The sequence below is a fragment of the Anas platyrhynchos genome, chromosome 32, assembly GCF_047663525.1.
Source record: "Anas platyrhynchos isolate ZD024472 breed Pekin duck chromosome 32, IASCAAS_PekinDuck_T2T, whole genome shotgun sequence".
In the NCBI taxonomy this organism is placed as follows: domain Eukaryota; kingdom Metazoa; phylum Chordata; class Aves; order Anseriformes; family Anatidae; genus Anas; species Anas platyrhynchos.
Genome location: NC_092619.1, coordinates 3,374,475 through 3,389,262, shown reverse-complemented (window position 1 = coordinate 3,389,262; position 14,788 = coordinate 3,374,475). Strand labels below are relative to the sequence as shown.

Genomic DNA, 14,788 nt, shown 5'->3' with positions numbered 1-14,788 from the left:
GAAGCTGGCACTTACCTCTGCATGGCTGCACCCAGAGGAACAGACACAGCACCCAAGGGGACAGGAGTCCCTCTGTCCCCATCCTGAGGCTAGTGCTCTGACAGCACGGCCCTGCTGCTGGAGCTCCTGGGGACCCAAAGTGAAATGGAGATGATGGGAGGGCAATATATCTGTGCAGATGCTGTCCCAGCTGCAGGAGGAGCCAATCGAAGCAGCAGGCACCTTTTTAGACGTTATCGACACTTATCTCCCCTCCGACGCAGCCCAGCTCTCCAATGAACTTCTCCAGCGCTCTTCATGACCATATATGAGGGACGGCTCCACTGCGGGTCTCACGTCACTGCGGTGGGACATCATCGTGGGGTAGGGCTGGGTGTGGGGGCAGATGGCTCTGACACCCCTTGCAGCCTGCTGTGGGAGCACGGAGCATCTCCTAAGCTGTAGCATCCAAGAGCCCAAGGTGCGATTGTCCGGCCGTCCCTGCGTCATGGGATCCATGGGGCTGGTCCTGCAGCAGGGCTGTGTCAGGCTGGGAAGGGACCAGCCCCTGCCCCTGCTACATTCCCTCTGTGCTGGCAGCAGCAGCTGGGAAAGGCCCTTGGGCAGGGCCAGAGCCCCATGATGGGGGTGCTGGCTGTCCCGTCCCTCCCCAGGGAGCCTCCTGTGGGGTCCCGGCAGCAGCCAGAGCTGGTCTAGGGCCTGCCCTGGCAGCAGAGCTGCAGCCCAGAGCCTCAGGCGTCTCCCTGGCTCTCAGCGTGTCACCCAGGGGCCGTTATTCCCCGCGGCGGGTCGGGAGCTGGAGCCTGCCTGCCACTGCAGGTGCACAAACCGCAGCCCACGTGACATGGCGCCCGGGCAGGAAGACGGTGGTTTCCTCCTGGCCCCGTGCCCAGGCATGGCCCTGCGGTGCCTCCCAGCCTCCCCACAGCTCCAAGCCTGGCAGAGTCCAAGAAGTGTTAGGACAATACTTTCAGATGTACAGTTTCATATATATGTATATATATGTATATATATATAATTTTAAATAAATAAAAATATATAATAAATACATGTAAAAATATATATTTTACTAATATATTATATCAATATCATATCATATCATATCATATTGTATTATAATACATTATATTTATTGTTATGTTGTGCTATGTTATTATATATTATATACTATATAATTTATATTATATAGAATATAATATATAATATATACTATATATGTATAGTATATAGTATATATTATATATATACTATATAATATATATATATTATAATATAATATATATATAGTATATATATATATTATATATGTACTATATTATATCTATATATAATGTAATAAAATATATAATAATATATAATATGATATATTATATTACATTACATTACATTACATTACATTATATATTATATACACACATTATTATATATTATAATATAATATTATATATACTATTATTACATGTAGTATGATGTATAATGCAATATATAATATATAATATAATATGTTATATTATATGATATATATATATTATATATATAATTATATATTATATAATTATATAATTATATATAATTAAAATAATTATATAAATTATATATTATTTTATTATATAATATATAATATATATAATTATTTTATGTTTTTATTTTTATTTTATTTAAATAATATATATTATATTGTATTAAATATTATGTTATGAGTTTTTATAAATATCATACATATAGTGTTCAATATATGTATATTTATAAATATATACATATATTTTTTACATTTTTGATATAAATCTTTTATAGTTTTTTAGATACATATAATTTAATTTTATTCTGATGGCTGAAGTTTGTCTCACTGTTCTTCAATTATTTCCAGAGCAGGATATTTCAAAATTCAGTTCAACCCAGCTCCAGGTGATGCCATAGCAACTTCACTTGCCATGGCCCTGTTCCTGGCCTGCATTCAGACAGCAATGACCTCACAAACACCTACACAATTCTTGGTCTGCCAGCTCCTCGGGCACCAGTTGCCTCACAGGTACAATGCATGGGCCTCTCCCTGACCTGTCAATTACTTGATCACCGATGACCTACCCTCAGACCCACACAAGCCATGTGCTTATTCCTGGCCTACTGGCTTCTCAGGCACCAGGGTCCTCACAGCATCTAGCACAGGCCGTGATTGCTCTCGGCCTGTCAGCTACTCAGGCACCACTGTTATCACAGGAACATTCACCTGCCATGGGCCTGCTCATGGCCTATCCGATCTTCAGCTGACAGTGACCTCATAAGCACAGATGATCTATTGGAAGATGTCAGAGTCCCTGCCCATGACAGGGGGTGGGTGCTCATGCTCAGCTGGCTGTTGACCAACATCCCCAGGCCCTTTTCTGTTGGCATCTGTCCAGCCACTCTTCCCCAAGCCTATGCTGCATGGGATTGTTATGGTCCAAGTGCAGGAGCCGGCACTTAATCATTGTTGAATGTCATGTGATTGGACTCAGTCCATCAATCTAGCCTTTCCAGATGCCTCTGAAAAGCTTTCCTTCCTCAAGAAGACCAACTGTCCCAACTAACTTGTTATCATCTGCAAATGTACTAAGGGTGTACTTGATCCTCTCTGTCAGATCATCCATCAAAATAGTAAACAAAGCTGGACCCAGTACAGAGGCCTGGGGAATGCCACCCACGACCATCCACCAACTGGATTGATCTCTCTTCACTCAGACTCTTTGAGCATGGCCATCCAGACAGTTCTTCAGCCAGCAAACTGTACACCTGTCCAAGCCATGAGCAGACGGATGGGTTGTCATTCTGCAGGGCTGCTGCTACTGAGTCCACACTGAGAAGATGTAGCTCATTCTATTATGCTTTTTGTGATGCCCTGTGCTCAGTCCTTTCAAACCAAGTAAGCATGAAGCTGGTGCTTGTGATGAGCTGGTTCTCAGCTCGTGTTGCAGTTACTTGCTAGCATGTATCATTGTTGTTGAGTTTGTACAGCACTGGCATTCTTGCATTCCCTTTTGTCTCTGTTTGCTTGAGTCTGCATTGTCAATGGTAGTTCAGGAATACTGGAGGGGTGGCTGCGGGGAAGCATGAGGTTGCATCTGTCACGGTGGGACCTCGGTCAGCATTCACAGAGCAGTGACTCAACCGTGACACAGACAGGAATTCTATCCTTTGAGGGAATCCCAAAGGTAATTCCTTCTTGAAGGGTGATGCCATCCTGAGTCATGTCCTTGACTGTGCAGCATCTGTCAAATGGCTGATAAAAGTTTCTCCTCAAAAGAAAGTGCCTAGCGTGAGGGACTGTCTAGAGCTGGGCTCCTCTCCACAGTTCTGACACAGAGTCTTCTCTTGCAGGGGCTCTCCAAGGGCTGCAGCCTCCTTCAGTCCACATCCACCTGCTCCCACATGGGGTCTTCCATCAGCTGCAGTGTGGAGATCTGCTCCAACATGGCGCACCACAGGGGAACATTTTCTCCAGCACCTGGAGCACCACCTCACCCTCTTTCTTCACTGACCTTGGTGTCTGCAGGGTTGTTTTCTCCCACAGTTTCTCAATCTTCTCCCGGCTATTCCCTCATAGAATCATAGAATCATAGAATATCCTATGATTCTATGATTCTATGATTCTCATGTAATTTTCAACCCCATTCTTTAAAAAGCTCTCACAGATGTACAAACAGCATTACTCATTGGCTGAGTTTGGCCAGCACCATGTCCCTTTTGGAGCCAGCTGGAAGTGGCTCTTCTCTAAGAAGGGGCAGCTTCTGGACTCTCCTCACAGACACCAGCCCTGCAGCTGCCCCCTGCTACAAAACCCTTTCCATGTAAGTCCAATACAACCTCCCACCCACAAAGTAAAAACAGAGCCCAGACAAGCAGCAGCAGACCCATGAGCTGGCAATGGCAAGGCACATCAAGGCCTGTTAGCAGAGGCAAACCCTGGGAGAACTGCTCTGAGTTTTTTTTGGCTCTGCCCTCCATGGATGAGATCAAACAAGGAGGGTTTTGTCAGGGGTTGAACTATTCCTCACTTGTGCTTAGGTGGGAGGTTAGAAACCAGCCCAGGTGTTTGTACCAAACCCAACACACCCACACACATCCCAGAGCAACAGGGACTGCACTACCACAGGCCACCTCTGCACACCTGTGCATTTCCCTACAGGACACATTGGGTGACACACACCTTGGACATTCCAGGACCAAGGGGTCTCTGCAGAGACACTGGAGCTTGGCTCAGGGCATATGATTACCCTGATCTGGGCTGGAAAGTTTCCCAAAGTACTCAGTGCAGTATTTCCAGCCTGTAGAATTCAAGTAATAGTCAAACAAGCTTTGAGAATATGCCCCAAAACACACCTGCACAGCCATGGGCCTCCTGCTGCCTCCTCAGACCCTGAATCACAGCTGATCTCAGCAGAACATCCCCACCCATTGCCTCCTTCAGTCCTGTGACCTGACCACATCCATGTCATCTCACCTGCCTCCTCCAAGACCAAGGGATTGTTGCAGGACCTCTCAAGCCCTGCCCAGCCTCATGAGGTCAAACTGCTTCAGTTAGGTGTCTAGACCACAGGAATGCAGGATTTGGGGATTACGTGTTCAGGTTAGGGTTTAGGGATTAGATCTTGCCTTCCAGGGTTAGTGGTTGGGCAGAGTATTAAAGGGAGGCCTGTGTTTACTGCTTTGGTTTCTAGTCTGTGTGTAGTGTAGAGACTATGTTATTTGTTGGGATTTTCTTCAAGGCTCTGTTGAGGAATCATGTCATGGAATTCAGTGCTAAGGATGAAAGGCTGTGGAATAGGGTGAGAAATGAGCTAAGAGTTTATGGTAAGGCCTTATGGGTTTGGGACTTGGCTAACCAATGCCAGGTGATGTTTGAGGTTAGTAGTGGATTCCTTGCAGAGAGAGGGATAGCATTTAGATGTAGGGGTAGGGCTTACGGTTACTGCTTAGAAATATTGCCAGGGCTTGACCTGGATGTTTTCCTAGGAAGTGTTGCAGCTCAAAGTCTTACCTGAACCCCTCTCACCTCTTCCAGATCTTTCCTTTCTGTTAGCCAAACCCCTCTTGTCTCCACCAGATTTCTTACTTTCATTCTCCCAGCTCCCTGTTCTCACAAAATACGTCACCCTGTTGGGGGCAGCTTTCTGATGGCCTTTATGACCTCAGAGGCTCTGCCTCCCTGCTGTTGGCCAGACAGGTGCTGGGACAGAAGTGACCTCACAGCCAGCATCCACAGGGCTGCAAGGAGCTGTTGTGCTCAGGATGCCTCTTTCCAGCCTACCCAGGAGCACCAGGTGCATGCCCTTCACAGTCCCTCAGGTACACTGCCTGCCAACCAGCTCATGCTTCAGAAGGTCTTCTACATGTCCAGACTCACGTTTCCTCATGCAGCCTTTAGCAACTCCATTGCATCCTACAGGAAATGCCCACCCATGTGTGGAAAAGTGATTCAAGAACTTTACAGTGGAGGTGCTGGTAGGGAGCCAGCTGTGTTAGAGACCCTGGCCTGTGGCAAAGAACTTCCCCACAGCACCACAATGAGCAAGCAACAAGAGCAATCAGAACTCACAGCAACAGAAGGGCTCTGAAGGAGAGAGTGGGAGGTGGAAGAGAGCACCTCAGGACAGACCAAACCCTTCGGCTCCCTGGTAATGCTGCTGTACCAGGACTTTTCTCCCCTCCACCTCTGCACACAGCCAAGTGCCTCTGCAGTTCCACCACAGGTGTCTGAGGAAGGATCTCAGGCAAGAAAGTCACTGCAGGGTCCTTTCTTTTATTTAAACATACAGAGAGCCTGGCTCATTGTTTTCACCAAGTCTTGGAGTCACTCAAGCAGGCATATACTGAAATGAAGGGGAGGAAAAATGTTATGTCTTTGTGCCTTTGTAGACACAATCATAAGTAAGGCAAAAACAAACAAACAAACAAACAAACAAAACAGCAAGTCACACTCACAGAAAACAAACATTTGGGAATATAATGAGTAACATTGTAAGTGATATGCTGATGAAAACAGGCCATTTATTGCTTCTGACACATTCCAGTCATCACTTTCCACACTGCATCCTTCAGCTCCTGGTTCCTCATGCTGTAGATGAGGGGGTTCACTGCTGGAGGCACCACCGAGTACAGAACTGCCAGCAAAAGATTCAGGGATAAGGAGGACATGGAGGGGGGTTTCAGGTAGGCAAATGTGCCACTGCTGATGAACAGGGAGACCACAGCCAGGTGAGGGAGGCACATGGAAAAGGCTTTGTGCCGTCCCTGTTGTGAGGGGATCTTCAGCACAGCCCTGAAGATCTGCACATAGGACAGCACAAGGAAAACAAAACACCCTGATGCTACAGCGACACTAAGCATAAGAAGCCCAACTTCTCTGAGGTAGGCATCTGAACAGGAGAGCTTGAGGATCTGGGGAATATCACAGAAGAACTGGTCCAGGGCATTGCCTTGGCAAAGTGGGAGGGAAAAGGTATTGGCAGTGTGCAGCACAGCATAGAGAAAAGTAATGCCCCAGGCAGCTGCTGCCATGTTGACACAAGTTCTGCTGTCCATTATTGTCCCATAGTGCAGGGGTTTGCAGATGGCAATGTAGCGGTCATAGGCCATGATGGTGAGAATAGAAAACTCTGCTGAAAGGAAAAAGAAAAAGAAAAATACCTGAGCAGCACAACCTGTGTAGGAAATGGCCCTGGTGTCCCACAGGGAATTGGCCATAGCTTTGGGAACAGTGGTGGTAATAGTGCCCAGGTCGAGGAGGGCAAGTTTGAGGAGGAAGAAGTACATGGGGGTGTGGAGGCAGTGGTCGCAGGCTATGGTGGTGAGGATGAGGCCGTTGCCCAGGAGGGCAGCCAGGTAGATGCCCAGGAAGAGCCCGAAGTGCAGGAGCTGCAGCTTGTGTGTGGCTGCAAATGGCAGGAGGATGAACTCTGTGGGGAAGCTGCTGTTGGACATTTGCTGCCTCAAGGCATGGATGGCTGTCAGTGGTGGAAAAGACACGGAACAAGTTAGAGAGATTTTGTGTGCAATACCTATAGCTATATATTATGTTACATCGAGACCACCTCAGGAGGACAAACTGCTACTTCCTTTTGAGGAACAAGTGCTCCTGCCTCTAGCTCAGTTTTACTTCCTAAGGGTGTAGAGGTACCAGACAGATCCTCTGTGGGCTCATCCAGAGTCAGTACTGCTCTACAGCATCTGCTGAAAACCACGGGGGATGGATTTCAGGTGCCCACTGACCAGGGGTATCTCTGTATATTAGGTGCTGAGCAGGACATCCAACAATATTTTGGGAAACATTGAAGTATGTAGGTTAAACTGTGTGGAGGAAAATTGTGAGGCTCCACACAGACCTAAAGATCTCTTTGAGTGTAATGTTCTAACAGCCTCACTGACTGACACAACCTGACAACTCCATTAGCATTTCCCTCACTGCTCTTCAGGGCAGAAAAGTGAAAGCACAGACTCTCAAGAGTACTTTCCCTGCAGGTAGTGCTGGAGTCAATCTTCCTTGTCAAGAATCATACCCAGAAATACCCTGTGGGTACTGCGGAACTGTGAGCTGCCTGCCCCACGTACCAGCCTCTGGAGGTGGAGGGGGCTCCTTCCATCCACAGCTTCTCCCTGCAGCTCACCTGGGCAGCTCCTCAGGGAGGCTGAGCACTGAGCCCAGCAGGCGGCAGAGGCCCTGTCCCGACACAAAGCCCCTGGGGCACAGCAGGGACTCTGCTCTGCACCACAGCCCTGGCCACCCCTGTGTGGTGGTTTGACCATGCTAGGCAGCTAAACACCACAACTGCTGTTTCACTCCCCCTCCTTAGATGAGGAGGAGAAGAAGTAAAGTAAAGAAAAACTCACGGATTGAGATAAGGATAATTTAATTCCTTTGGTTGGTTTAAGTCAGGTGCCCTGGTGATGTTTCTTTTCTCACTTTTTTTTGCCCACACCCTAAGAGTGTTAGAGAGAGTCCTGATGCTGTGCCAGCACTGCTCAGCAGCAGACACAACACTGGTGTGATAGCACTGCTGTTCTAGCTACAAGTGCAGAGCACAGCAGTGTATGGGCTGCTGCAGGGAAAGTTAACATCCCAGCCAGACGCAGTACATCCTGCTTGCACCCTGCCTGCGCATCATGCAGCTGTCACCACAAGAAGAAACCATCATCCCCTGTCCCTGTGACAGCTTTGGCAGGTAATCCCTGCTCTGGAGCTTCTCATTCTTCTCTTATCCAAAGAAACTCTGAGCGTCCCCCCCTGACAACTCCCATAGGTTGAGGGATTTGCCAGCAAATCTGGAGATGGCACCAGGAACAACAGCTGTGTTGCCCTGCAGCCAGAGACTTACCCTGTTCAGGCCTGTGAAGATTTCTCCTGCAGTGAGCTCTCAGCATCCCCCCTCCACACTACCTTTAACATCTCCCTCCCTTCTCTCACTGCCCTTGTCCCCTGCAGGCAGTGTCCTCAGCCCTGCTGCTGCGCTGTGCAGAGGAGCTGCTCCTGGGTAGAGCTGTCTCTCTGCAGTGCTGCCCACTTTCCAGGAGCTCCCCTTGGGCCCAGGAGCCCAGCCCAGATCATCAGCACAGGGAGCTCTTGCCAAGTCCCTGGGCCTCCAGGGGAATCAACTTTGAAACAAACTGAAGCGAGAGAGGGAGTTAGGAGAATACAATAACTTACTGACTTTTTAGAAAATAATTTACTGGGCTGGGCTGGGAAGAGGACAGGAAGTTGTGGATGGCTGGGGAATTTGGGCTGGGTTGGCCTCCTGCAAGAGTCAGGGAGGACTGGCAGAGCAGGGGCTGGGCTGGGCTCTTGTTCTCTAAAGGCTGCATGGGGAAACATGAGTCTGGATGTGTGGCTGGCCTTCTGAAGCATGAGCTGGTTGGCAGGCAGAGTATCTGAGGGATTGTGCAGGGCATCCCCTGCACACACTGCTCCTGGGTGTGCTAGAAAGAGGCCTCCTGAACACAACAGCTCCTTGTAGCCCTGTGGATGCTGGCTGTGAGGTCACTTGTGTCCCAGCCCCTGGCTGGCCAACAGCAGGGAGGCAGAGCCTCTGAGGTCATAAAGGCCTTCAGAAAACTGCCCCCAGTAGGGTGACTCCTCTGGGGAGGCCAGGGAAAAGCTGGGAGAATAAAGGTGGGAGATTTGGGGGAGGTAACAGGGAGTTGGCTAAGAGAAAGGAAAGATTCTGAAGAAGAGAGAGGGGTTCGGGTAAGGCTACTGCTGTAACACCTAGTGGGAATAAATTTGTGTTAGATCCTGACAATATTTCTAACAAGTAACCATTAATCCTAGGCCTACTCTTAAGCACTATCTCTCATCCTGAAATGAATCCTCGGTAGTAATCACCAACCTTGAACCTTACCCTGAAGACAAAGCCCATAACCACTCAGACACAACCACTTACCGTTTTTTACCCCATTGCTCACCATAATCCACAACCCTTAATTCCTAGCATTAAATTGCTTTAACCCTAGCCCTCACTCAGGAAGAAATGAAACCATAACCAAAAATCCAGCCCATAGCCTAAACACTGAATGGGTTCACAAAGCAGAACACCAAAGCCTTCCCCATAGCCTCTTTCCAAACACTAACCTGGAAGGCAAGGTCTAATCCCTACACCTAAACCAGAACACCTAATCCTCAAATCCCTCATTCCTGGACTTTAATAATGAAAGGGAAGTGTCTGGCTGTGGAGGTGACTCTGAGGTCACTTTTGCCTCTGGAGCTGATAGGCTATCAGCAGGAGCATGGCTGGGCAAGGGACTGGGAGCAGGTATGTGTCTTGGTTGTGTCTATCTGAGGAGCTAAAAAGCCTGCAGGAAGGCTATATTGCTCGGAAGATCATGGAGAGGTTCCTTTTGTCTGGTCAGTTGACTGGCCACAGGAAAGCTGATAGGTTGGGATGCCTGTGTGAAGGATGGTTTCTGAGATGTTGGAACTTCCCTTTGTCACAGAAAACTTACCCTGATCACGGTGAGAGAAAACTTGCTAGAAATTGAGGCTTGGATGATGGAGACAGGGCATGAGAGGGAAGATACATTGCTAAAAGGCTTTAGTGTCAGAGGTCACCTGGAGGGAATCTGTTCTCCGTCCATACCTTTGTGCTTCAAGGCACAGCTGGAGAGGGTACATGAATCATCAGTGAAGGCACAGCAATGCTAAGCAAGGTAGGAAAACAAGATGCATGTTTTCAGCCTGCAGGGAAACTGGGACGGGTGTGGGATGTCATAGAACAGCCAGTGGTGGAGATGGACAAGGACACTGGCAAGAGTAGACTTAGCCAGGAAAAACAAGGTCTTGTCCCCTTGGCTATTGCAGGTCTCTCTGCCACCAAGGCCTAGGAGGAGACATGTTGTCCTATTAGCAATGGGGGCTAGTCACCTCTTTGCACCTCCTGACAGAGGCTAGAATGTATCACACCATTGTCTTTCACTTGTCACTGCATACCTCACATCCCACTGTCTGATGAAGAGCCCAGAGCCTCACATGAGGGACAGAACATCTCTGCTCAGAGCTGGCTGGGTTTGGTCTTTGTGCTTGATGAACCAAAGCCAGCATTCTCTCAGCCTCAGAGCCACCTCCAAAGTGCCTTGGCCAACCTGTAATCATGACCTCCAATTGACTCATCAGTCTCCTTTCAGGAGCTGAAGTTGTTGGACTTTGAAGAAGCTATACTTCGGGGTTATTAAGACACAGCAAGCCCTGAGTGTCTCTTAAGGAGGTCTGGACAGGTAGGAGAAGTCTGACCCTTTATGGACAACTTTGCTCCTCACCTTCCAACCCCACTATTTCTGTCAGTGCCCCACCAGGATTTGCATCACTTCTCCTGACATCAGACTTCTCCACAGAAGTCTGCAGTTGCACCTTGTAGATCCCTTGCACCAGCTCCCTCCTTAGAGAAATGGCCATGAAGGAGACCATGGTGGAGCAGGTGGACCTGCACTGAAGAAGGCTGCAGCCTGTGGAGGAACCTCACCAGAGTAGATTCTGGCCCAGAGCTGTAGCCCATGGAGAATAGCCCACGCAGGAGCAGGTGACCTGGCAGGAGCTGCTGCCCGTGGGGGAGCCAGGTTGGAGCAGTGTGCTCCTGAGGGATGGACCCCATGGTACGGACCCATATCTGAAGCAGTTCTGGAAGAGTTGCTGCCTGTGGGAAGCCCACACAGGATCAGTTCAGGAAGGATGTGATCCCATGGGAGGGACCCCAAATTGGAGCAGGGGAAGAGAGTGACCAAGAAGATCAGAAACAAAATTCTATAGACTGACCACATACCCCATTCCCCTGTTCCTCTGTGCTGCTCGGGAGGAGGAGGTGGAAGATGGTAGATGGGGGAAAGTGTTCTGGGCTTTCTTTACTTTGTTTCTAACCTCTTTAGCTTGCTAGTAATAGGCAATAAATTTTACATTCTATCTCCCTACTCTGAGTCTGTTTTGCCCATCACAATAGTTTTTGAGGAGTCTCCCTGTCCTTCTCTCAACCTTTGAGCCCTTTGCATCATATTTTCTCCCCCTTTCCTTTTGAGGAAGGCGGAGTGATAGAGTGGTTTTGTTGGAGCTCAGCTGCCCACCCAAGTAAAACCACCACAGCTTGGAAGAGGTGATCCATGAAGACTAAGCAGCTTCCTTGGGCCCCTCTCCCCTGAAGGGCTTTGTCCCATGGGACTCTACAAAGGAGATGCCCCAAGAGGCCAAGTCTTCTTTCCTGAAGTCCAGGGTAGTGAGCCTTCTGTGCTCCCTCCTTGCTGCACTTAGCATCCTAAACTGCACCATTTCATGGCCACTGCAGCCCAGGCTGCCCTTGAGCTTCACATTCCCCACCAGCCCCTCCTTGTTGCTGAGAACTAGGTCCAGCATAGCACTTCTCTCCGCTATCAATGGAAGAAGGAAGGTATCATTAATGCATAACAGGACCTTCCTGGATTGACTATGTCCTGCTGTGCTGTCCCTCCAGCAGACACCAGGATGGTTGAAGTCCCTTCTGAGGACCAGGGCTTTTGAATGTGAGGCTGCTTCTATGTGTTTATAGAGGGCCTCACCTGCTGGTCTTGCTGATCAGGTGGCCTGCAGCATACTCCCACTATAATGTCCCCTGTCCCTACCCTCCCTTTCTCCTGACCCATCAGCTTGCTGTCAGATCCTCACTCATCTCCAGGCAGAGCTCCATGCACTCCAGCTGCTCACTCACATAGAGGCCACACTGAACTGAAACAACTGAACAAGCTCCCATGGGTTTGTGGGGTGTGTGAGGGGAGCTTCATCACACAAGGATCACCACATGGATCAAGGGTTTCCAGCTGGGGATGGGATGCCACAAATGGATAGGTGCACTGGACAAGGGTACCTAACCCCTCCCCATCCCTGCCTGTGTGTCCTATTTGTTATTGGCCATGAACAGAGTTTTCCAGAGGGAATATTTGCACCTCTCAGTGACAGTCAAACTCTCTTAGGAATAACTGTAATTCTGTACTCAGCCTCTCTCTGCTGTTTCAAAGGGATATTTGGCAATTATTTCAGTTGACTTTAAAGTATGTTCTGCAAAAGTGACTCTTGCTTTGCAGGAGCTGTTTGCACTGGATCCCCAGGGACATCTCAAGGGAGACAAGAAGTAAAGAGGCAGCAAAGCCTAGGGCTGGAGCTGTGCTGCTGAGCTGGGCTAGGCTCCTGGGCCCAAGGGGAGCTCCTGGCAAGCAGGCAGCACTGCAGAGAGACAGCTCTGCCCAGGAGCAGCTCCTCTGCACAGCGCAGCAGGGCTAGGGCACTGCCTGCAGGGGAGAAGGGCAGTTGAGAGAAGGGAAGGAGATGTTAAAGGCAGTGTGGAGGGGGGATGCTGAGAGCTGACTGCGGGGAAATCTTCACAGCCCTGAACAGGGTAAGTCTCTGGCTGCAGGGCAACACAGATGTTCTTCCTGGTGCCACCTCCAGAGTTTCTGGCACATCCCACAGCCTACGGGATCTTTCAGGTGGACTCTCAGAGTTTCTTTGGATAAGAGAAGAATGAGAAGCTCCAGAGCAGAGATTACCTTCCAAAGCTGTCAGGGTTACAGGAGATGAGGTTTCCTTCTCATGCGACCAGCTGCAGACTGTGTAACCGGGGTGCAGGCAGGGGTGTCCAGGGCTGTGGTGCAGAGCAGGGTCCCTGCTGTGCCCCAGGGGCTGTGTGCCAGGGCAGGGCCTCTGCTGCCTGCCAGGCTCAGCACTCAGCCTGCTCAGGGAGCTGCCCAGGGTGCTGTGGGAAGAAGCTGTGGCTGTTAGGAGCCCTCTGGCAGGGCAGGAAAGGGCAGGGTCCTGCTGGTGCCCAGAGCCTGCTGCCTGGGGCAGGCTGCTCAAAGCTTCACAGCACCCCCACTGCATCTTTGGGGATATTCTTGACAGTGAAAACCAAGGCAGGGACTACCTGAAGGGAAGACACTCTCTGGAGTCTGTGCTTTAACTTTCCTGCCCTGAAGGGAAATCAGGAGGATCATAATGAAGTTGTCAGGTTTGTATCAGTGACAAATGCCCCTGGATCTTTACACTGAAAGAGATCTGTAGGTCTATGAGGAACCCCATAACTCAGCAGGACTCTCCTCCTGTCCAGAGGCTGCTCTATGAGTTAGGCTCCAGAGCACCCCGAGGGTATTTTGGAGACTCTTCAGGAGGAAGATCAGAGCAAGGAATTCTTGAAGGGAAAGTGTTTGCATTTCGACTTCTCTCCTCTTGCTTTCCTGATTGGTAGTGGGAGCCCTGAGAGCCCAGTTCTTCTTAGCTCTTGATAGGTACGAGCTACTCCATAACCACATGGAGATATCCCTGAAAATTACACAGGAACAGGTGGTGTCTGCAAGACAGAGTTGAGCACACAGCGGGTGGGATGGGGTCTGTGAGCCATGGCAGGGAGGAGAAGTGGGGGGAGAGAAGCAGCTGCCAACAGGGACAGCTCAAGGAAGTAGAGACCTGGGCAGGGAGGGAGAGGGAGCTGCTGCTTGAAACACCAAGGGAGGGAGGATTCAGACACTCCCTGCCAGGCCTGCAGTGCAGGCCCCTTCTCTGCAGCAACCCCCTGCTCTCCTCTGCCACCCAGCACAGCCTCTGCCCTCAGGGGCTTTAGGGCATGAGCCAGCTCCTCCTCAGCTGGACCTCCAGAAGAAAAGAGAAGCCCGTGTCCTGCAAGGTGATGCACAAGAATGAGACTAAGAGTACCTGCCCTGCAGTGTCACTTCCAAAGGTGGCATGCAAGCTTTATAAACTGAAGGCTTCCATGCATGCCCATCTGCCTTTCTCTGTGTCAGCAGGTTGGAGCATTGTGGTATTCTTTCTTATTTGTCCTCCTGTGTGGGGGTCTCCTAATCTCTTTGTCAGGGGTGCAGGTGGGTGTAAGCTTCTGTTCTGACATGGATTGCTGGGCCCTGCCCTGAGGGCATCTTTTTGGGAACAAGGTGCCCAAGCTTCATTTTAAACTGTCAGACACGCTGTCATCCAGTTTGGGAGTGTTGGAGATGAGCTGACTCATTCCTCATTCAGCTAAGGGAAGGGTAAATTCTGAGGGAGAAGGTCTTAATTTTGGTCAGAGAAGTCTCTCTAACTTGTCTCTGTTTTATTCCTCCATGGATAGCCAGTCCTGCCCTGAGGCAGTAAATGTCCAACAGCAGCTTCCCCACTGAGTTCCTCCTCCTGACACTCGCAGACACATGCGAGCTGCAGCTCCTGCACTTCGGGCTCTTCCTGGGCATCTACCTGGCTGCCCTCCTGGGCAACGGCCTCATCATCACAGCCATAGCCTGCGACCACCGCCTCCAAACCCCC

General features: G+C 49.5%; 1 protein-coding gene across 1 annotated transcript; it reads right to left on the bottom strand.

Annotated features, from left to right (window-relative positions):
• Positions 1-6,024: 6,024 nt before the first annotated feature.
• Positions 6,025-10,927, bottom strand: LOC140000469 (olfactory receptor 14C36-like). Its single transcript, XM_072030360.1, has 2 exons — positions 10,780-10,927; positions 6,025-6,635 (listed from the first exon to the last, which is right to left on the bottom strand). Exons 1-2 carry the CDS (start codon positions 10,925-10,927, stop codon positions 6,025-6,027), a joined length of 759 nt encoding a protein of 252 aa, XP_071886461.1.
• Positions 10,928-14,788: the final 3,861 nt, after the last annotated feature.

What these genes read in the sequence shown, in the direction of transcription:
- LOC140000469 (XM_072030360.1), bottom strand. Translation starts at nt 10,927, where the DNA reads ATGGTCTCCTTCATGGCCATTTCTCTAAGGAGGGAGCTGGTGCAAGGG. An exon ending in AGAAATAGTGGGGTTGGAAG is followed by an intron (nt 6,636 to 10,779) that starts GTGAGGAGCAAA and finishes TTTTCCTTTCAG; the next exon opens with CAGAGTTTTCTATTCTCACC.